The sequence below is a fragment of the Halichoerus grypus genome, chromosome 7 (genome assembly GCF_964656455.1).
Source record: "Halichoerus grypus chromosome 7, mHalGry1.hap1.1, whole genome shotgun sequence".
NCBI lineage: Eukaryota > Metazoa > Chordata > Mammalia > Carnivora > Phocidae > Halichoerus > Halichoerus grypus.
Window position 1 is genome coordinate 87,568,789 of NC_135718.1, and position 23,381 is coordinate 87,592,169.

Sequence of the window (23,381 nt, forward strand, 5' to 3'; positions counted from 1 at the left end):
CCCAAATTGGTGTCACTGCACCTGCCGGTGAGGCGTGTTCGCCCTCAAACGGGTCAGTCTGCGCTGCGGGCCAGGCACATAGCATGTCTCGGCGTGCAAGAGCCTTGAGTGTCCCATCAGGCTCAGGATGCCCGATGGGGGTAGGGCTGCCAGGAGGCAGGAAAGCAAGGTCTGCTGGGTGGGCAGGAGGACATTTGGAATGGCGTTCTAGGTACGGCCCACTGGGCCTTTCGCAGAACGCCTCCCAAGCACCTTCCTCCTGCTGAGTGGAGCCCGGCCGGCCTTCCCCACAGGATCGGCAGACAGAGGACCCACAGGGAGACCGTCCTCTCGCTCAGGTCAGGGCCCCAGCCCCCGCCCCCAGCTGTACCTGGTGGAGCGGAGCTGTTCATACTGGCAGGCGCCGAGGCTGTGGAGGGCGGGGATGCCCCCGCCGCTGGGGCACTGGTCTCAGGGGGAAATATTCGGTCCTGCTTTTTGGTCTTCAATTTTTTGAGGTAAGAAATTTCTCGGAATTCCTAAAAATTTAAGTTTCAGTTAAGAAACCAGTTCTCGGGCGCCTGGGTGGCTCAGATGGTTAAGCGTCTGCCTTCGTTCGGCTCAGCCAGGGTCCTGGGGTCGAGTCCCGCATCGGACTCACCCTTGAGGGGCCCCTCATGGGCCGCATGCCCACTTCCCGAGACCGCACGCGCTGAGAAACTGTATTTCCCAAGAGGAAATCAGGAGTTTCCCTCCCTTCCTATAAGGGAACGTGGCTGCAAATGGCCCGACGACAGTGTTCAATACGGACTCTGCCAAAAGTCGGTTCACCTTCCTCCCGGAGACTGACAAAGGGCTCTGCTCCAGGCAGTCACTCTGGGAGCGTCCGACACACGGAGTTCAGGGGACAGCATGGTCCCTGTGCTCCTACACCTTCACCCAATCAAGAAGAGGCCGTTCCCGCTGTACCCGTGCTCAGTGAAAGCCCCGAGAACAGGGTCCAATGCACGCTGAGCACCTACCATGCCATGGATCACCATGAAGTCATAAAGACAGTTTCTTCCTTTGAGAAACAAGCTCAGTCCTCACGGAGTCAGATACGTGAAAGCTAACTTTAACACAGGAGCGAGGCTCTACAACGAACATGCCAATGGGACACAGACGGGGAACTCCAGGAGGGCTCCTTGGAGGCAGTGACTGCTCAGATGGCTAGGGGCTGGAAAGGCAGGGCTCATGCAAAGACATGTGTCCAACACACTGTGGTACGCGGGGAACGCTGGCTGGTTACTGCCCTGTTGCGGGGAGTGTGGAGAGCTGGAGATACGGCGTGTGTGTGCAAGGGCAGTGAGAACGGAGCCTGAGGACGGCAAGGGCGGAAGAAGGCCCACAGAGCCGGGCAGGTCCCGGGGAAGCCGGAGCGGACCTTGACTCTGCGGGCCGTGCTGCGGGGACAGCAGTCTCACATGGGGCTGCAAGTCCAGGACTCTGCACGGGTGGCAAGCACCGTGGACCCGAAAACGGGTCTTACACATGCAGGCACCTTCCAAAAAAAACACGGATGCCGTGCAACTGGTACATGAAACACACAACGGCTCCTATCTCTCACTCCTATCTTATTTTCTCAAAGAACTCAGAAAAACCCGGGGAGTATTTCCACGAGAAACAGGGACGAGTGTAAGGCTCTAAGAATACAGGGAGTGAGAGGGTCAGAGCGCTTTCGGAGCGACCACTCAAGAGAACGTGCAGAGGCGGGGCGGGCTGGGGTGTAATTTCGGCCGCGAGCAGGGGGGGCAAGAGGGCCGCGGGACACCCAAGTGCCTACTACGTGCTGCTGTCCCACAGGCTCAGCCCCTGCACTTTGCAGGGGAGGGAGGCCACCCAGCCGAGCTCAAAGCCCAAATCCTGGGGAGAGGCAGCCCGGCACCGGCTCGCACCGAGTCTCAGGGTTCAGGAGAGTCCCAACTGATGTTCCCTGAGTGAGCTTTTTGCATCCTGAGAATTCAATATGCATTTTCATTAAAAAAAAAAGGGGGGGGGGGCGCCTGGGTGGCTCAGTCGTTAAGCGTCTGCCTTCAGCTCAGGTCATGATCCCAGGGTCCTGGGATCGAGCCCCGCATCGGGCTCCCTGCTCCACGGGAAGCCTGCTTCTCCCCCTCCCACTCCCCCTACTTGTGTTCCCTCTCGCGCTGTGTCTCTCTCTGTCAAATGGGTGGAATCTTTAAAAAAAAAAAAAAAAGGATCAACGATAGGAGGAGCTCCTTGAACTCGGGACCCAGCCCCCCAGCTCTAAGGCAGGAGAACCTCCTTGCCAAGGCAGGAATTACCAACAGCGATTGGACAAACCCGTGCTCCCGCCAGAAGCGCCCTGCTCCGTGTTCGGAGCCGGGAACGCGGCAGTCGTGGGGACAGGCCCGGAAGGTGGGTGAGCAGTGTTTTTCTGCTCAGATCCCAGAACCCACGTCCACCCCCACTTACCTTTGGGGTCACCCAGTCCTTCCGGCTGGGGGTCTGGGTCTTGACCATGCACTTGGTCCAGGCAGTGACATCACCCGTACAGTAGTAAGCGTCGCTCCTGAACACCAGCTGGCCCGAGCACTCCTCACAGGGGAGGAGGGCACCGAACACCATACCGTCGGCCACACGGTCCAAGATCTGAAGCCAAAAGAGAAGAAGCTACAGGAAGGCCGCTCACCAACGTGGGCAGACCGCACTCACTGAGCGGAGAGAGCTGGCCCCGAAAAGGACTCCCCAGGGCCGCTGGTATACACGCAGTGGTCCGGCTTCTCTACTTTAAGAGACCTCCTGTCCACACCGCAGTACCACAGCCCACCGTCCCCTCCTACTGCGCAGGGAGCTACGCCACCCGGGGAACCAGTGGGGTGCTGGCAGGCCTCCCCTTGTGAGGGGGGCTCCATACCCTCCAGACCTGGCAGCCCCTGGCCGTCTGGGCCTTAAAATGTGTGGCATGAACACACAAGACAAATACACAGCCCACCCTAGTCTCCCCCAAATCCTAAACCCAGGGTGGACATAGGGGGAGGTCTTCCTGCCCCCGGACGTGGTGACCAGGCCACGGAACTGTGGCATTTCCACTCCTCCGGATCAAGACCAGCGGGTATCCCACCGGAGGGCCTCCCACACGCCCCCGGGGAAGGGGCGGGTGGGACACGACAACAGGGACGGCACCCAACGTCCTGGCCCCCTCCCGGGTCTCACGGAGCACAGAAGTAGCTCACCGCCGACTCCCCGGAGGGCACTTGCTGCTTGTTGAAGATGAGCAGCTCTTTCAGGTCATTTGTCGAACACGCTTTCTTTAGCTCGTCCTTGATGTTCCAGATCAGCTCGTTCTGGGCCTGCAGACAGAGCCAGGCCAGTGACAGCCCAGCTCTGTCCAAACAGAGACCCCACTAGAGGGGGTTCCCCCGTCTCAGTCTCCACTGGGGTCCTTGTTTGTCAGCTGAGCTGCGCCTCCAAGCTGGTCTCCTCCACAGGGAAGTGGCCCAGCCGCGCTCCCATGGCATTCCGGTTCCACCTGGTTCTACCGGGAGCACACTGTCCTGGGACCACCCGGCAAAGAGCCAGGTGCCAGGGCTCACTGGCCCCAACATTTGCATCCAAGAACACAGGGCGTGGCTGTTCTCCGACCCGAACATGGGGCGGGGGGGGGGGGGGACGACGGATGGACAATTCCCAAGCACCCCCACCGGCCTCAGCAGCATCACACGGGGACGGATCTACACTTCTCAGTCTTGGGGGCAACATTCATGCAGTGCCTACTCCTTGTGGAAGCTCTGCGTATCAGCCTCCCCCATCAGAGTACGGGTGGGGCGAGCCATGACCTCCCTCCCTAGAGTCCCCGGCAAGATACTCACCACCTCCCGGCCGCAGACTACACCCCTGCATACCAGACCTAAAATGCCAGCCCCATCGACCCCATGGAGTCACTCTCCACACCAGTGAGGATTTTAATGGGGCCTGTTTTTTTTTTTTTTTTTTAAAGATTTTTAAGTAATCTCTACTCCCCCAAATGGGGTTCAAACTCATGATCCCAAGATCAGCAATTGCAGGCTCTGTCGACTGAGCCAGCCAGGCGCCCCTCAAGTGAGAAAGATTTTAACGCGACCAGCAAAGCGACACCACACATATGGCGCGCCTATTCCCAGCTTCGCCGTACCTGCCATCCGCCCCCACCCCCCGGTCCCCAGCACCTGCGCTGCATTGCCAGTCATGGGGCTGAGGGGGACGAGGGAGCACCTGCTAAGTCCAGCAGTCCAAGTTTAAACCGAGGAACTGGAACCACATCACCTGCTTGGCCGAGGCCAGGGGAACATGTGAATTCTGGACGTTTCCTTTCATCTCTGATGACGCTCAAGGGACCACCACACCAAATGACCCAACCACAACCCTACCACAGCCAGATTCACTGAAGGACCATCACACCAATCGGTGATTCCTAGCAAGCAGCTGCAACCCGATCAGAAACTGCTTCTGATTTTTATTCCGTTGGCAAAAACTGAATCCTCTCACGAGAGGGCCAAGTAGCTGGAAATCATGTTCCCAAGACCAGACTGACACAGGTCCTCCCGTGGTTTTCCAGTTTTCTCACACATTCCAGAGCCGTGCATACTGTGCACGAACTTGTGTGTCAGCACCAAACACCCAGCATTTTCTGATCAATCATTTTTACTTGGATTCAACGCATGTGTGATCAACACAGTGCTGAATGTCTGGTCTGCGACTATGGACTCTGTGGGTGGTTCTGTTCTTCTTCACTACATGCCTTCTATTGCTTTTGCAGACAAGAGCTCTCCACTGAAGAACTAGGGAACAGCCCTGTCTCTTCCAGTCTGCTGTGCGTACTGAGCAAGTCTGCCATCCCTGAACTTAACACTCCGTGCGCAGCGTCCGCCAGTGACCCTCCAGGTGCAGGATGCACAGTGCCGTGGGGCTCTCCTTCAAGCACCACGGCCTTCTCTGGGGGTGGAGGGAACACCGTGCTATTTCACCACTGCTTCCAGTTTGGGAGTTCTTGGAGGTCTTGGTAAGTGGGACGCACACACCCCCTGGAACTTTCCTCCCAGAATGAGGGCAAAAATTAACACAACGATAAGCGGAGACACACAGCTCAGAGCTCACCTTGAGGGCCCTCTCAAGCCTACTATCTTTGTCCTTTTCTTTTTTAGATTTCTTCTTGGCCACTTCAACCATCCCATCCATCTCGTCGCCTTTCCTCTTTCTGAAAGAGACACGGGACGAAAAAGAGCCATCAGAACCCTGGAACCAGTGACTCAGGGGACGCAGGACCTTCCCATCTGCGCACCTCCTGTCTGCCAGGCCCCAAACGTACCGCATGTCCCTCTGCCCCTGGGAGCTCGCGGTCTGCCCAGGCAGGATTGGCGACAGGCCCCACATACTTTGCTGCCAAGGAGAGGGCCAGGGGTGGCCCCACGGCCTTGGAACAGCCTGCCCATGGCTCAGGCCCCATCTGACGTGAAAACCCCCATGTATCTCTTAGCACGAATGAAGCAGCTCGAAGGTTCTGGCAGGGACCGTGACAGGTAAGCCCATTGCCAACGGGCAGGGATTGTAGAAAGACGAACCACTCATGCCAGGGGCCCAGCCTTTTAAGCTAAACCGCAGGGCAGCTCCTAGGGCAGTTCTCCGGGGCGGGGCTGCACTGTCATCCCAACCCCACCCACAGGAGCGAGAGTCTCGGCACCGCTCACCAGTCACCCGGCGGAGGGAGGCAGGAAGGGTCATGGCCAGCACCCCCGCGCCGGAACAGGGCAGGGCAGTCACGGTGGTTAACTCAGATGCAGCTGTTACAGACCCGACTTCAAACCCTTGCATTTTCCCTCATCCGTGAAACAGAACGCTGCGCGCCCTCCAGGACCGTGAACTGTCCCCCACCAAGCTCGCAGCCCGGTGCCCGCCACACTGTTACTACCCCGCCGGTGCCGGCTGTTACTACGGCCACACGGGAGCTGAGGGCTCCCTGCGCACGACCTTAATCCATGAGCCCGGTTTTCCAGTTTGCCCACCTACCCCGGAGCCGCACATGCTGTGCGCCAGCTTGTGTGTGATGAACCCAGACGGCGCCCAACAGCTCCGTGACGACAGGAAGGTCAGGGCCACCCCAATCCTAACGCCGCCCACAGCCAGGCATGGCCCTACCACACCTCCTCTGTGCCCATGACCCCCAGCGACTCCAGACTGGGGCCCAGCGCCCAGCAGAGGGCACAGGAAAGAACAAGAGCCCGTGGACTCCAGACTGGCTCCGACCGGGCTTCCCGTCCTGAACGCTGGCGCCACAGGAACCCCACGGCGTTCTGATGCTACACCAGGGGCTTCTCGTCCATGGCTCCCACCACCATCCTAACAGCAGCATCAAACCCACACACGGGATGCCGTGGGGACCGGAAAGCGAGTCACGCAGGGGTCCCAGAAAATGGGATGGTTGGCCAGGGAGGGAGAATACTCAGGGCAGGAGGGGATTGGCGGCGGGTTGGCTAGCTGGTCGTGCCTGTCTGTGGATCAGACGGGAGAGCGCTATAGGAGCGTGTGCAGGGGAGGGGTGGAGCACGGCTGTCACCGTCTCTCCCTCCGCATGCCCAGCCTGCTGACGGTCAGCAGAGGGAGACACGGGAATAGCCTGGACTCTGCAGGGTCTCCCCGAAGCCCCACCCCGCCTCCCACGGTCCCCCACCTACCCTTCACTCTTGACCCCGGGGAGCTGCTTCTTCAGGGTTTCTTTATCCTCCGCGGCAAGCAGGCCGAAGCCCTTGAGCTGGCTGGCACTGTACTCGGGCCGGAAGCCCAGCTCCTCTCTGTTCTTCACAAAGCAGTTTGGGTGGTACCAGCGGTCGATCATGCCCAGCTGGGGCTTCTCTGGATCCAACATCTTCTTGGACAGGCGGATCTGGCCCTGCAGGAAGAACCACACGTGGTACCAAGAAGACAAGAAGGATGGCGACATCAGGGACCTGGGGGGACATGGGTCGGCCAGTGCCCCAGCCGGCGGGGCCTCAGGTCCACACCGAGGGCACTGGGAGGGCCGTGGAAGCTTCAGACCTCTTTCTGCCCCCAAGGACTGTGTGCTAGCCTAAGCCTCAGCACTCCGGTTTTAAATGGGGTCAACTCCAACTAGCCATCTACCCACCCACACGGGCACGTGAGGACACGCAACCTTTTCCCTGAGAATGTTCTGCTGGCCCGGAAGTCGGCCTTGGACCACCACCGAGGACGCCACCCTGCAGACCCCCACCCCACCCCAGGGGGCTTTTCTGCCATCCCCGCTGCTGCCCACATGCTACAAACCCCGAGCAGCCTTGTGCACCGCGCCCAACGTTCCTCAGGAGTTCCGAGCACAGGATGCCGAACCACTAGCGCTGGGCTAGCCCCCCAAGCCCGGGTATCTCCTCTTCTCTAGACACCTGAGCGGCTCCAGGGGCTGCCCCCTCCCCCGGGCTCACCTTCTCTATCTTCTCCAAGCAGCCCTTGCACGTGCTTCTGTTGGACTTGGCGTACTCGGCCGCGAAGTCAGCCAGCGTCTTGTCCGTCTTGCCGCCGCCTCCATCCTGGCCTTTGCCTGAAGGATGGAGCACAGCAGCCCCAAGCTCAGCCTCAGGGCGGCTCCGGAGAGCCCAAATCCCCCGGACCCCCCAGACCCCTTCACTGGGACACCTCGTGTCTGGCTCTCCCGCGTCTGCCTCTAACCGCCGTGGCTAACACGGCTAACACAGACAACCCTTCCTCGGACACGCTCTTGAAAGGGCACGGCGCCGGCGGCCGCCTGTCTCACCTTCCGGCTCCCTCCATCACTGCCCTGGCCCCCCCCCACTTCGGAAAGTGCTTCCGTAGCACTTATTGTGAAAGCCACGTCCTCCACTACATTCGAACTCCACCTTCTGATTTCCGTGATCCTTCTAGGCATCAAGTTACGTGCTGAAATTAAAGGGTGTATCTTCATACAGCAACAGACAGGAGGGCAAGTAAGAAGCACGCAGGGAGGCAGCATTTCTAAATCAGTGGGGGAAAGCTGCGGTCATTCAGCATGGAGCCCTGGGAACACACAGCCAAGCATTCAGGAACAAAGGAGTCTTTTCTTACATAAAAGTCAGTCCAAGACTGAATGTTTCTGTCTTAAGATCGGACACAAGACAAGGCTATCTTCCCCCACCACATCTACGCAACGTTGTATCGGAGGCTCTACCAAGTGCCCCTTGGGCAAGAAACAGAGACCAGAGGTGTAAGCGTGGAAAAGGACAGGTACAGTCACCTCTACCTGTAGGGACAGGATTGCACCAGCAGAAATAGAGAAGAAAAACTACTACTGTTAAGTGAACTGAGTAAATTTGGATAATGCAAAGTCAACATATAAAATGTTCCTATATACGGGGCGCTTGGGTGGCTCAGTTGTTAAGCATCTGCCTTCGGCTCAGGTCATGATCCCGGGGTCCTGGGATCGAGCCCCGCGTTGGGCTCCCTGCTCCGCGGGAGGCCTGCTTCTCCCTCTCCCACTCCCCCTGCTTGTGTCCCCTCTCTCGCGGTCTCTCTCTCTGTCAAATAAATAAATAACATTAAAAAAAAAAAGTTCCTATATATGAAAAATACACATTAGAAAAAGAAAATAAAATGTTTAACCTTTAAACACATAAAACACTCAGAAACAGATTTACCAAGACACACAAATCCTCTACACGAAAGCTTTAGGATGGTGTAAAATTAACAAAGACCTAAATAAATGGAGATACACTTCATGTTTATGTATAGACTCAATTTGTTAACGTTATCAATAAGTCAACCCAGTTTGATCCACAGATTCCAAGTGATGCTAAGCAAAATCCTAGCGAGCCTGTCTGGGCTGGAAATCAGTACGTTTACCACAAAATTTTTAAGGAACTGCAAAGGACCTAGAAAGCTCAATAGAATATTGAAAAAAGAACAAAGCTGAAGGATCCACACTACGTGATTTCATGATGTCCCACAAAGTTGTAGGAATTAAGATGGTGGGGTGCCCCCAGACAAACCAGCCAAGGGGACCAGAGTCCAGAGACACCTGCAGTCAACTGGTCTTAACAAAGTCTTTACAAATGGTATGGGAACAATATGGTATCCACACAGAAATACCAAAAAACCCACCCCGTCCTCACACCTAACACAAACATTCATTTACGACAGATCAGAAACCAAACATGAACGCCAGAACCACAAAACTTCCAGAAGAAAACAAAGGAGGGTATGGTCACAATCTTAGAACAGGAAAGATTTCTCAGGATGCGGACGGCACTAACCAAAAAAGGAGAAAAAAAAATATCAACTACCGCTCTTCATAAAATGTCAGCAATTAAACAAAAGACAAACAAACCCTAGAATGAGAGAAAGTATTCACATTATTTACATGTAATAAAAGACTTGCACCTATTCTAAAAACTCTTAAAACTCAAGAAAAAGACGAAAGCAAATTAGGGTGCCTGGGTGGCTCCGTCAGTAAAGCGTCCGACTTTGGCTCAGTTCATCTCAGGGTGGTGAGATCGAGCCCCACGTCAGATCTATGCTCAGTGGGGAGTCTGCTTGGGATTCTCTCTCCCTCTGCCCGTGCTCGCACACACGCACGCTCTCAAATAAATAAATCTTAAAAAAAACAAACCCCAAAAAGACCACTACAAATTAAAACCACAACGCGCTCTCACTACACACACATCTGTGGCCAATACTGAAGAGTGCCCGTGCCACATGCTGGCGAGGATGTGAAATGGTACAACTTGGGAAGGCAGTTTGGCAGTTTCCTTAAACAGCTGAATGGACACCTACGGACGCTCTGAGGCTCCATTCCTAGGTGTCCGCCCTGGAGAAACACGAGCGCTGTCACGCAGAGATGCGCACACAAGTGAACAGCAGCTGTATTCGTACCAGCGCGAAGCTGGCAACAGAAGGCCAGATCAATGGGGATCTACTGCAAGGATTACCCCTCAGCCGTCAAAAGCACAACGTGGTGACGCACGTGTCTTACGGGCGTTGTGCTGAGCAGAAGGAGGTTATGGGAGAAGTCCACGCTACTCCTTTGCTTCCGAAATCCTAAGTCACACAAAATCAATCCAAGGGGACAGAAATCAAAGCCTGGTCCCCTGGGTGGGGAGGTAACAGAGAGAGGGCACAAGGAACTTCCTGGGGGGAACGGAAAGCTCCCCAACGGCATGGGGTGTATGTTACACAACTGCCTGCGTTTGTCCAATATCATGGAACTGCATGTACATCACTTTAAAAATCCCAGATGAAGAACTGAAAAATAAGACCAGAACCAGAAACTGTAAACGAACAGACATGATTGCAGAACATTTAGTCCAGGATGAAGCTTTAATGTGGCAAAACATATAAACGTGCTTCAAAGAAACACGTCAAAGGGCGGCCTGGCTGATTGGTGGAGCACGCCAACTCTTGATCTCAGGGTTGTGAATTTGAGCCCCATGTCAGGGGTCGAGTTTACTCAAAACAAAACTTTGTATTAAAATAAAAAAGCCTATATATATTAAAAAGTCAAACTGGTAAATATATTTGCAGAACAGACGACAAAGAATTCATACCTTGTTTCATTATGAAAAACACAAAATGCCCTAAAGGACGAGGCAAGGACACCTACAAATATCAAATTAATAAAACCGACTACTAAACAGGACAAAGCCCCGGGATGGGGGGGATGGATAACCAAACTGTGGTGTACCCACGCTGTGGGCTGACGGCACGGACGACCCCGAGCGAGGCAAGCCAGTCCCGGGAGGACAAACCCTGCGTGACTCCCCTCACAGGAGGCTCCCGGGAGGCCCATTCAGACAGAAATCATAGTGGGGGAGGAGAAACGGGGGCTACTGTGAACCGGGCACGGCGTTCCAGCTGGGAAGATGAGAACATTCTGGAGGGGACGGAGTGCCAGTTGTAGTGTGGGTCATGCTGCCAAAGCCCACACCGGACCACGGCTCAGATGATGGATATCCCATTACGTGTGTTTAACCACACAGAGTGACTGAGCATTTAACAAAGTAACACTAAGAATCCCATTTCTACAGGAAAGAATAAATGCAGCACACACGTGAATCAGTATTTGAATAGAAAATTCCTAGGGAGACACCCCACAAGGTGTCACCTTGGAATTACAGGATCTGAGAAGATGTAAACTTGTGTGTCTATGTCTATTAAATTAGGCTCTTTGGATACAAAAATCCCTGGACAACTAGCAGGTATTATGTTAACTTTAAGACTTAAGATGTTTTCCCAAGTGAAACACAGTTATAGCAAACTTATTATGCTTTTTCATATTATAAAAGTATAAATTGTAACTAGATGGAACACATCCCTAAACAGACAACCCCCACCAACCTGAACACAAAAGGGAAAAGGACCACAGAACAAGAATTTGTTACATCTGCCCTCAGCGAAAACTGACACGCTCACTCTCTGGACCATTTCTTGGCAAATTTGCTGTTATTTTTATTCACGGCGTGAGCGGTGTCACTGACCTCTCAGCTTCCACAGACCTGCAGCCGCGGGACACAAACATGCTGAGTCAAGGACAGAGAGAACAGTGCAGCACAAGCACCAAGAGCTCTGTGGGGAAGGATGGCGGCCATTCCCCTTAACAGCCCAGTCATGAGAACGGGGTCAGCTTAGAAGGTGGACAAACGAGAACGCAGTCTCAGATCTTCAACAAAGTGATGAAAAACGATTTAAAATGTAAAGGCATCTCAAAGAAGTTAGGTCTGTGGGTATCAATAAGATGACTCAAGTTCACATGGAGGCAAAAGACCCAGAACGGCCAACACCATATTGAAGGAGAAAAAGTCAGAGGACCGACACTATCTGACTTCAAGACTTAGCATCGAGATGGTCCTGTACTGCATGATGGACGAACTGATAAATAGACCAGAACAGACTCCAGACACACAGAATCAGTCATCTGACAAACGAGCAAACACAATGTAACGGAGGAAAGACAGAATTTCCAGCAAGTGGTGAACTACTGGACATCCACACATGAAATGAATCTAGACAAAGACTTTATCTCCTTTACAAAATTCAACTTAAATGGAAAACGCCACGCTGTAAAGCTCCCAGAACATGACACAGGAGAAAAATCTAGCTGATCTAGATATGACAACTGATGACTTTTAGGTACACCAAAGACACAGCCCAGGAAACGAACTGGTAAGCTGGACTTCTTAAATTGGGAACTTCTGCTCTGTGCCAGACACTGTCGAGAGAATGAGAGAGAAGACAAGCCACAGACACGGAGAAGAGATTTGCAAAAGACAGAGGTGATAAAGGACTGCTATCCAAAATATACGAACAGCTCTAAAACTCAGCAATAAGACAACGAATGACAAATGGCAAAATATCCAGACTCCTCCCCCAAAGAAGAGATGCAGATGGCAATAACACATGAAAAGATGCTCCACATCATATGACATCAGGGGATTGCAAATCAACCCACCTCTACATGCCTCTCAGAACGGCCAAAATCCCGGTCACGGACACCACCAAGCGCTGGTGAGGGTGTGGTGGGAATGCAAACAGGTTTGCTGGTTTCTCCCAAAATGAAACATACTCCTCCCGGAACAATGAGCAATCATGCTCCTCAGAATCTACCCAAATGAGCTGAAAACCTACGTCCACACAAAAACCTACACGTGGATGTTTATGGCAGTTTTATTGGTAATTTCCCGAACTTGGAAGCAACCAAGATGTCCTTCCATAGGTGAGTGAAGGACTGTGGTCCTTCCAGACAATGGAATATCATTCAGCGCCACAAAGAACCGAGCCATCAAGCCATGAAGAGACATGGAGGAACCTGCAACGTGCATTCATTACTAAGTGAAGAAGCCAATGTGAGGAGGCTACATATGACCCCGAGTACAGCTGACACTCAAACAAAGGGGGGTGTGTGGACCCCCTCGTGTGCTGAAAATCTGTGTATAACTTTTGATTCCCCCAAAACTTAACCACTAATAGCCTATCGTTCACCAGAAGCCCCACTGATAACCGACTGTCAACACATCCTGTTACACGTGTTGTGTGTATTAAATATCGTACTCTCCATAAAGTAGCTACGGAGAACAAAATGTTATAAAGAAAACCACTACGGAAAAGGAAACATTTACAGCACCGTACTGGACTTACTGAGGAAGATGCACAAAGAAGGGGGCCCACACAGTTCAAACCCGTGCTGTTCAAGGGTCGACTGTACATTGTCCAAACCCATAAAACGTAGAGCACCACGAGTGAACCCTGAAACTATGGACTTGGGGTGATGATGAGGGCCTCACTGTAACACATGCATCGCTCTACAGGGAGAGGCCCTGCCTGTGTGGGGGCAGGAGGTAGACGGGAACTCTCTGCACTTTCTGCTTCATTTTGCTGCAGACCTACAACTGCTCTAAAAACAGTCTATTAAAAACAAAACTGCAACAGGCTTAAAAGCTACATTTCCAGGGCACCTGGCTGGCTCACTCAGAGCAGCAGCAACTCTTGATCTTGGGGTTGTGGGTTCGGGCCCCATGTTGGGTGTAGAGATTACTTAAAGATAAAATCTTTAAAAATAAAAAATAAAGGCTCCATCTCCAGCATCTTAAAAAACAATACACCCTGCCATAGGCAAGTCAATGAGGTGTTGCCAAAGTCACACACTGGCACCCCATTACCTACATGCGCTCCTGGGAAACACGGGGGGCGGGGCAGCCGAATGCTCTCTCAGAAAAGGCCCCTGGGGAAGCTGCCTGGTTGGGGCCGGAGGACCACACCTGTTGCCTCCCCGGTCTCTACACACCTGTGACACCTCCACTCTCCGCGGTCTTCTTGACTTTCTGCTGGTCGTCCCACCTGAGCTCAGAGAAGCCATCCACCTCTACGTCGGGGTGCCGGATGGAGTGGCCAACCTTCCAGAAGCAGGAGAAGTGGTACCAGTGCGGGACTTTTCCATCAAACATGGGCGACTGGAAGAGAACAGAGGGAGGTGAGGGAGCAGCCGTAAGCCCAACCCTCAGCAGGTGCGCACAAGACGCCCTTTTTCTCCTTCTCTGTAAAACGAGGACTGTGCCCGTGTCCCCCATGTCACGTGAGAAAAGCTGTGAGCCGACGAGAAGTGGCATCCCAGTCCAGATTTCTCAAGATCTTCTCCAACAGTCGTCTCCGAGGTGGAGTCTGTTCTCAGGACGCGGGACATGGATGGGGAAGAACATGGGGAACAGTGGTGCTTCTGAACAGAGTTCTGCCCCACGGGCCGCACACCTCAATGACACAACTTCCCTCCAGCGCCGTGGAATGCACACAGGACCCCTGCTCCATGACCCCATCCTGCTGTGCCTGCTTGGGAGGCCAGCGCCCACCCTCGTCAGGCCTGTGTAGCCCAGAAAGGGCTCTTTTAGTGCCTCTGCCGTTAGAAGGAGGAACAAGTCCCAGATAATGAGCAAAGCAGAGAAAATGTGTCAGGAAACTGTGTCAAGCCGGCAATAGCCGCACCAATGTGAGTGGAATGAATGAACTTCTCCGAGGGTGAACTGCCCAGGGAGCCGATGACAGCAGCCCCCAGGGCCTGGAGCTGGAAGGTCAGCGTGCGCCCTGAAGTCCGGCCGCAGGGGAAGGTGCTGCCCCTCTCACCGTGCACTTCCTCTGTCCTTTGATGCTTCACACTCGGGTTGTTCCTGACGCGAGAGCGTCAGGCTCCTCTTCTGGGGACACTGCCAGCTCTGGGCTCCCGGGCCCCGAGCACCGTCTGGCCTCAGTGGATGGTGATGATGACCCTTCACGAGCCATCACGAGTAACCCTCAACTGCCTCCGGGTAGGAACCAGCACCCCCATTTCACAGATGTCTGTGGCAAGTGACTCAGCCCTACTTGGACCCGACAGCAAAGTTCTGTCCACTCACTATGCTGTTTGGCAGGAAGAGCTACTTAAAAATACATAAATGGGTCTGACCAAAGCAGAGGAGGCTCCAAATATTTGCTTCTATAGGAAATAAAGCTAAATACCATGCAGAAGGAATAAACAGCATCAAACATAAACACCACATAGGAATTTTCAGATGGAGCTGTCGGACAGGGGACATGTTCTGGAAAAGCAGCGATGAGTTCTCCCCCCCAGCCCCCGCTGGCTGTGAGTGGTTTCTTTCTCAGTGTAATACATGCACAGGGAAGGTTCATGCCGGGGCACGTCAAGGGCTCCCCCGCATCGAGCAGCCCGGTGTACGGCACACCAGCTGTTCCCTTGGCCCAGAATGCCCGACAGCCCTACTCAGCTCCCCAGAAGGCTCCTCCCAAGCCCCTCCCAGCTAAGAACAATCCATTTGGGCGATGATAGGGTCAATGCCTGTGTCCTGCACTGGGCTGGAAGCTCCCCGAAGGGCGCGATGCCCGTCTTGCTAGCATCGGGCAACACCTGCTCCTAGAAGGCACTCAGAGTGTGGACACCCCAAGTCTGGAGATAAGAAAGCGGAAGGGAAGGATAGGGGAATTCCTGCTGGGGAAAAGATGCTCTCTGAACCTAACAAAAGATGGTCCTCCCCACCCCCAATAAATGGCATTCCCAAATGGACTTGTGTTCTGGCTCCCAAACTTCCGAGGCAGGCGACACCTCCGGAAGCGTCCGCCATCTTACTGTACGTCCGCAGTGGCTTGCAGTTGGGTTCCTCCTGCCTTGGTGCCCCGTCTACCCCTCCTCCGCAGCGTTCGGGTCACACTCATGCACAGGACGACATGTGGCCCAGTGCCTGTGCCCCACACTAGACCCTGTGACTGTGGCATTGTTTCCTGGCTCTGGTGGGAACCTTGGTCTGGGTGCTGTGTCCCATCAGTGCAGTGTGGGGCGACCGAGAGGTGCAGCCCAAGGGTGTACTCACAGCACCAGCTTGGGGGACTGTAGGGGCTCCAGGTCACCCTTCAGAATAAGGACCCCTGACCAAAGCCAGGCTTTACCCTAGAACTTGGGAGTGACAATGATGTGGAAGCGAGGGAACTGGAACAAGGTCACAAGACTATGCTTCCACTTGGCAACTCTAAGTGGCAGAATCTCTTGTGTACTCAGCAAACACACTCCCACACCTACCAGGGACCTGGGTCCTCACTCAGCCAACTCTGTTTCCCTCTGCATCAAACCGGCCAGCACACTGCCCACCTACCCAGAGAGCACGGAATGACGGTTAACAGTGCGAAACCCTGCTGTTTGCCCCACAACAGCCCAACACAGAACGCCGGGCCCACCCCTCAAAAGGCTGCAAAGTTCGTACCCTGGAGGCTGCCCCAGGGCACACTGACCTAAAGTATCAGGTATCTGACACTCAGAACAATCCTCCCATACAAATGTAAAAGAAGGTATTTAAATCCAAATGGGAGAAGAATGGCCTCATTCTTTCTGGGCCTCCAATCTGCCTACAAGACCAGACTTTAACAACTCCACCCCTAAATAGTTACAGAAAACCACCTACTTTTTTTTTTTCCCCCCGGAAGTGGATTTATTGAGTGAATTGGTTTTAATAGTAATTTCTTTCACTATCAAGAATGCCAGACAAGCCCTCCTCTGTATTCAGCATACTGGCTGTACGAAGGTTTTCTGCTGTCCTCCCGATAGGACAGGGTCCTCTCTGGCTGACTAGTGAAGCCTATGGATGTGCTTTTCTCTAATAAAATTTAAAAATGCATAATAGAATACATGGACTCACAAAAGAAACTAATTAGACTGAAGTAATTATCAAAACATTTAAGAATCTGGTGGGATACAATGAGCTTAAAGCATGAAATAAGATTTAGCGTCCACTCTAACAACTACAGTAACTTTGAATACTGATGAGCATAATGGATTATTTTGAGAAATCCTCAACAAATGTAAAGCAGTACGAAAATATCTGTAATTACCACTGGTGACAAAAATCATAGGTACTGCTTCTGCTTTACATTCATAACTGGAGGAAGTAATGAATTTTATTTTAAAATTAGTGACTACAGAAATGTAAATTTCTTCTCAACCCACCGACTGCCACCCCACAGATTTTAAGTTAAGCGCCCCTGCACTGAGGGAGATTCTCCTTTTTATTATTTTAAAAATATTAATTCCAAGATAGTTAACAGTGTTATAAAAAGGAACATCTGATCTTGTAGCCCATTCGTTCAGATTTAAGATCAGAGAGCCTTAGTGGTAGATCTGACTCTTTAGATGGTAGGCCTCGTCTGCTTCTCCAGCCTCAACTTCCTGCCACTTCTGTGCATAAGGACCCCTAATCAAGCTCCCACCCCAGGCACTCCATGCCTGGTACACAGGTATGTTTAACAGTTACTGTCCCTTTAACCAAGCTGGTGGCTCCAGGGGTGGGCAGGGGGGGCTCTCTTGGTGCTCCTAGTACCTAATGCAGTGCCTGACATGCTCGGTGTTCACAGAAGGATAGGTACAGTGCGGCAGGTACTGAGTCAGATAGACCACAGCCCCAGTCTCTAAGTGCACCTGGCACTTGGCACCCACTCTGCCCCACCAGGTAAGTACTGAAAACCCAGCGAGGACTATCTGGTCGTTCCTAAAACTCACTGCTGCCTCACTGCAGGGAAAGAAAATCAAGATGCCTAGACCACGAGCACTGAACTTAGTGAACAGAAGCTTCATGTTGGAGAAGAGTAGGACAGGGCAGGGGAGAGCCGAGATTTAACAGGCAGACAGGGGCAGACTGGGAGCTGGAGGATGCAGGAAGCCCTCCGCCCTGGCAAGGGCCCTCACACACCGCCCAGCCCCACACCCCCATCTGGGAAGCCTCAGGAACCCGTCGGGGCATCCCCGGTGTGTCCAGAAGCCCCGACGAGCACCCCCACTGAGCCTCTCTTACTCAAACCAGACAGCTCTAAATGCATCGGGAAGAAAACGCGCCTGTGAACCTGGAAGTTTGGGGAAAACATTATTTCAAACCACGAATTAGGCTAAGAGTGAATGCACTGTACAGAAACGACATCGACTGGTATAGTTCTGCATAATGGAAAAAAAACCGAGAGTAAGCGGATGTTGAAGCCATAAACGAAAATAAATTCAAAAAAACTCCTCACGCGCCAGTCGCCATCATCGACGCAGGACAAAAATCTTCCAGCACGAGGGAGATCAGAACCAGGCCAGCCTCAGAAGCCCACGCTCGCCTCTCCCCCCCCCACCCCTCCCCCCCGGCGGACGGCGGGTAAGGAAGCAGCCCCCCGCCCAGCTGCAGCGCTCGGGGCCGCACTTCCCGGGCTCTGGCGAGCGGGCGGGTCCCGGCCTCGCGCAGGCTCCCGGGGGCGGCCCCTCCCCCCCACCGCGCACAAAGCGGCCGCGCGCACCTGCACCATGATGGCCATGCGCAGCGAGTCCTTGGGGATGCTCTCGCTGCATTTCTTGCAAGACGCGCGCCCGCTCTTGGCGTACTCCACCCGGTAGAGCTTGTCAGAGGACTCCGCCATCGTCCCCTCGCGCCGCCGCCCGCTCCGGGCGCCCCGCCCTGGACACGCGCCGCCGCCGCCGCCCGCTCCTCGTTCCCCGCAGGCACCCCAGCGCCCCGAGCCGCCGCCACCGCCGCCGACGCCGCCGAGCACACCGCGCTGCCCCGCCGCACTCCGGTCGACTGCTGACGCCGGGCCGCGGGCACGCCCCCCGCGCACGCGTCCTCGGGGCACGCCCCCCGCGCACACACGTCCTCGGGGCGGGGCCGCCGCGCACACACGTCCTCGGGGCACGCCCTCCCGCGCACGCGTCCTCGGGGCACGCCTGCAGCGCGCGCCCTCTGCTGGCTGCGGGGGCGGCGTTCCCTGGGCGCCTGCAACTGCGCGAGCCCGGCGGGCGGTGGCAGCGTGCAGGGGCGGGGCGTGGAGGGCGCTCTGCGTCCTCGCCGCTGCGTCCCGGTGTGCTCCCACTCGGAATTCCGCCCCGCCCCCCTCTAGAGAGCGTGCACGCTGTGCCCCGGAGCGGGTGCCGGCCGCCGGGCCGCGCGCAACCGGGGTGCACGGACGCCGCTGGGGCTCGGCCAGCGGGCGTCCCTGCAGGTGTTTCCCTGCACCTGAGGATTAGGCTCCTGGGCACTTAAATTGCGGCGGTTAGAAGACCTGCTGCTAAACAACTGTCTTTAAAGAACTGGTTTCTGTTCTAAGCCTGTGCGTTTTAGTGTAGTCCTCTAAACCGCGGCAGAGAGCAGGTGTGTGTTGGCTCAGTCAGTTCAGGATCGGCTCTTGATTTCCCCCGGGTTGGGATCCTGGGCTCCGCGCTCCGCGGGGAGTCGGCTTGAGATGCTCTCTCCCTCTACCCCTCCCCCTGCTCGCTCTAAGATACATAAATACATCATCAACCAACCAACCAACCAACCAACCTACCAACCTACCTACCTACCTACCTACCTTACAGTGGCCAGGGCGCCTGGCTGGCTGAGTCAGTAGAACATGCGACTCTGGATCTCAGGGCCATGAGTTCAAGCCCCACCTTGGGCCTGCAGACTACTTTAAATAATTACAAAAATAAAACACTACAGTGGCGTGTGCTGTATCTGAGTATTGAGTTCTGCTGGAGCAGACAGAAATCAACAGGATCGATGAAACTCATGAAGCGTGTGCAGCATAAAGAAGAAAGCTAGTATCAAGAGAGGTGATGTTGAATAGGCAAGTAGGTTGTGAGACTCAGGCAAGAATCTTAAGTTAGGTGTGTTAGCGATGTTGAAGGTGAAGAGAATAAGGAGTATGTGATGGAAGAAATAAAATAATTTTACTTAGGGAGTAACCAAATCAAAAGACAGGATCATTCGACCTCTGGGTTCACTCATCGGGGCTAACATCATGGTCCCATTCTGGATCCCATATGCCCTGCCCAAGAATTGCAGATAAAACCCTTGTTTGCTCAACAGGCTAATTGGTGAGCTACAGCCGTGGCCGGGCACACTTGCGTGTGTCTCTGTGAGTGGGCTCCAGGTACTTGGAGTGGCCTTGAGCATCCTCAGCTCTGGTATTTGTATCCCACTGTTTGTCTGGCTGATGCAGTGGAGAGAGACAGAACATATGAACATACAAACATTGCATAACCCCAGATTTAGATGGTGTGGCCTTCTGCCTAGCCTCTACCTGGTCCTGTGTGTGTCATCCACCCCATGTTGTGTCTCTTTCTGCAGGAAGTTTAAATCAGGTTTTTCAAACTGATTCAATGAACCCTTGTAGTTCGAGCATCTTAATTTGGTCTGTGAGGCTTTTTCTCTTTTGTGACTTCTGGGATACCTTGCCTGATGTGTCTCTGGGAGCTACCGATGCAGTAGAGGTCCACGGACTTCACTGGACCGACAGAGGGGTCCTGTGCACACACAAAGATTAGGAATTCCTTTCCCTAGAACCTGAAGGAGAGACAGCTGGATCCCACTGTCTACTCAGTATTTTTGCTTGGATGTCTTAAATGCTTCTCCAGGGATGTCCAAAACCTCCTCTAGTACTGCCCACTCAGCATGTGGTCCCTGGCTCTCCCATTGCTTAGGCCAAACACCTTGGTGTCAACTGGACTCTTCTCTTCTGTTCCACACCCAATCCAGCACCAAATCCTAACTTCTGATTCAAGTAGTTTCTTTTATTTTTGATGTTTGGCTACGCATGTGCCCACAGCCCTGTGACCCTGCCACATGCCACATCTCTCTACCTTCTCAACAGCAAAGGGGTGCCCACGGGACCCCTGAGCCCGCACCCTGATGTCTTGCACGGGGACAGGGCGTGAGAGACCAAGGCTCTGGATGAGCTCAAGGAGTTTACTGTGATTTTCCTTTGATAAAGGTAAACAAACAAAAATGATTACAATGACACACACATAAATAAAATGATGAGTGAGAATTTTTCTTCCTTTCCATCCCTCCCCATTCCCACATCCCAGAGGCCATCACTCGTCCCTGTGTATCGTTTGGGCTGTGTCCTGCGGGACTCTGTGCACACGTGCGTGCACGCACACACACAGAGTTCAAGATCTTATTATGGACACACTGTACCCTAATTTGTTTGGAAGGATGAAATGTTATCTATGTGTATTTTATTCATACAGTTTTCATATTTTCCACATGATGTACAAACATGTCCTTTTTTTTTTTTAAAGTTTTTTTTTTTTTTTTAAAGGTTTTATTTATTTGACAGAGAGAAAGACAGCCAGAGAGGGAACACAAGCAGGGGGAGTGGGAGAGGGAGAAGCAGGCTTCCCGCGGAGCAGGGAGCCTGATGCGGGGCTCAATCCCAGGACTCTGGGATCATGACCTGAGCCGAAGGCAGACGCTTAACGACTGAGCCACCCAGGCGCCCCAAACATGTCCTTTTTGTGGAGTTGTCAGACCTGCTCTGTCGGATACAGCGGCCACGAGAACAGGCACTACTGAGCACGGCGGAGCGATGGGTTTGAACGGAGATGTGCTGGTGAGTGTAAACGCACAGTGGATTTTGAAGACTTGGTAGGGAAAAAATGAAGGAAAAGATCTCATTAGTAATTGCTTTATATTGGTTACATGATGAAGTGATAATATTTTGGGACTATTCGGTCAAAGAGAATATATGATGAAATTAATTTTATGTTTCTCTTTACTCTTTAAATATGGCTAATGAAAAATTTAAATTATGTATGAACCTTGCATTATCTTTCCTTTGGGCAGAGGTGCTTGAGAGAAAACAAAAGTTTGCAGAGCAATAGAAGAAAGTTCTACCTCGTCCTCCACCCCCACGTCCCTCCCTGTGTTGTCACTTATTTTCATTGTTTTCAATGTGTATTTATTTTATTATTTTTTAAAGATTTATTTTTTTATTTTAGAGAGAGAGTACGCATGCACGTGCATGAGCAGGGAAGGGACAAAGGGAGAGGGAGAGAGAATCTCAAGCAGACTCCCCAATGAGCGCGGAGTGGAGCCCAATGCGAAGCTCGATCCCACAACCCTGAGATCATGACCTGAGCCGAAACCAAGAGTCCGACACTTAACCCACTGAGCCACCCAGCGCCCCTCCAATGTTTATTTAAAGCTATACACCTTATCCTGGGTTCTGCTTTGGCCATATTTTTCTGATTTGAGGTGTCTATTTTACTTTGTTTTTGAAAAAAGTTATTCTATTTCCATAAAATTTTAATTGCAAAATGAAATTGCTTGTAATTATACAAGTGATACATGACTATCTTTCGCTTATTAAAATAGAGACAGTGAGCTCTCGTTTTTCCTCTCCAGCCCTGATCCCTCTCCAATGTGCACTAGTTTGGATATTGACATTGCCACCTACCCAATTGAGGACAGAAATAGAAATGCTAACCTCCGAATAACAGAAATCCCAGAAAGAGAACCATGTTCATAACAACCTGCATAGGGAGAGAGAAGATCACTCAGAGGAACCAGAATCCATTTGCCATCAGATTTTCCCAATGGCAGACTCGTGTAGTATTGATCAGAGAGAAAATTCAGAGGGAGATGTACCTTTTATAGGGGAAGAAGAAGACCCGAGACTCACTAGCAAATCAGCACATTCAGGTGAAACCTTAGAGGGTGGTCAGGCCTTAAAGGGAGAAAGAAGGAAAACAGGGAGAAAACCCGCAAGGCTTCAGAATGCGTGACCCCAAACAAAGGAGCCAAGAGCACAGTGGGAGAGAGTTGAGGCATCAGTGGAAACCACACACACGGGGTGCCTGGGTGGCTCAGTGGGTGAAGCATCTGCCTTCGGCTCAGGTCATGATCCCAGGGTCCTGGGATTGAGCCCCTGTATCAGCTCCCTGCTCGGAGGGCAGTCTGCTCCTCCCTCTGCCTGCCACTTCCCCTGCTTGTACTCTTTCGCTCTCTCTGGCAAATGAATGAATAAAAAGAAAGAAAGAAAGAAAGGAAGGAAGGAAGAAAGAGAAAGGAAGAAAAAGAAAGGAAGGAAGAAAAAGAAAGAAAGAAAAAGGAAGGAAGGAAGGAAGAAAGAAAGAAAAAGAAAGAAAGGAAGGAAGGAAGGAAGGAAGGAAGGAAGGAAGGAAGGAAGGAAGGAAGAAAGGAACCACACACTTCCGCCTCCGCTGGCCTGGCAGGGGAACCCCTCCCCTGGCAATCCTGCTGTAGTTAGAAAACCCACATGCTAACGAGGCGAGCCCGGGTCTCAGGGATTTTAGGTAATATATACTCATACTGTACGTCCCCCCCATAATTTACTGGGCTTTTAAAAAAAATTAGATTGTTTCCTTTTTTGTTGTTGTTCTTAAAAAATAATGCTGATTTACCCTTGAACATTTGTCTCTGGATAGCTGTGCTATTGTTTCTACGTGGCAGATTCCTAGAAGTGGATGGCCGATGAGGTATGTGCATTTAAAACTTTTATAGAATCTGACAAATTGCCCTTTGAAGACGTGGTGCCAGTTTTTACTGCCCCCCAGCAGCACTGAGACTATCAATATTCACACTGGT

At 52.8% G+C, this 23,381-nt stretch overlaps 1 protein-coding gene across 1 annotated transcript in view; it reads right to left on the reverse strand.

The window, feature by feature from the left end:
* PARP1 (poly(ADP-ribose) polymerase 1) overlaps window positions 1–18,591 on the reverse strand; it is a 35,530-nt gene extending 16,939 nt beyond the window's left edge. The window contains exons 1-8 of the mRNA XM_036118058.2: window positions 18,310–18,591; window positions 13,796–13,961; window positions 7,452–7,567; window positions 6,690–6,904; window positions 5,116–5,215; window positions 3,216–3,332; window positions 2,455–2,631; window positions 371–518 (exon numbers count right to left, since the gene is read on the reverse strand). Of these exons, the coding sequence (XP_035973951.1) occupies window positions 371–518; window positions 2,455–2,631; window positions 3,216–3,332; window positions 5,116–5,215; window positions 6,690–6,904; window positions 7,452–7,567; window positions 13,796–13,961; window positions 18,310–18,429 (1,159 nt within the window). The 5' untranslated portion in view covers window positions 18,430–18,591. The remainder of the gene's footprint in view (window positions 1–370; window positions 519–2,454; window positions 2,632–3,215; window positions 3,333–5,115; window positions 5,216–6,689; window positions 6,905–7,451; window positions 7,568–13,795; window positions 13,962–18,309) is intronic.
* Window positions 18,592–23,381: the final 4,790 nt, after the last annotated feature.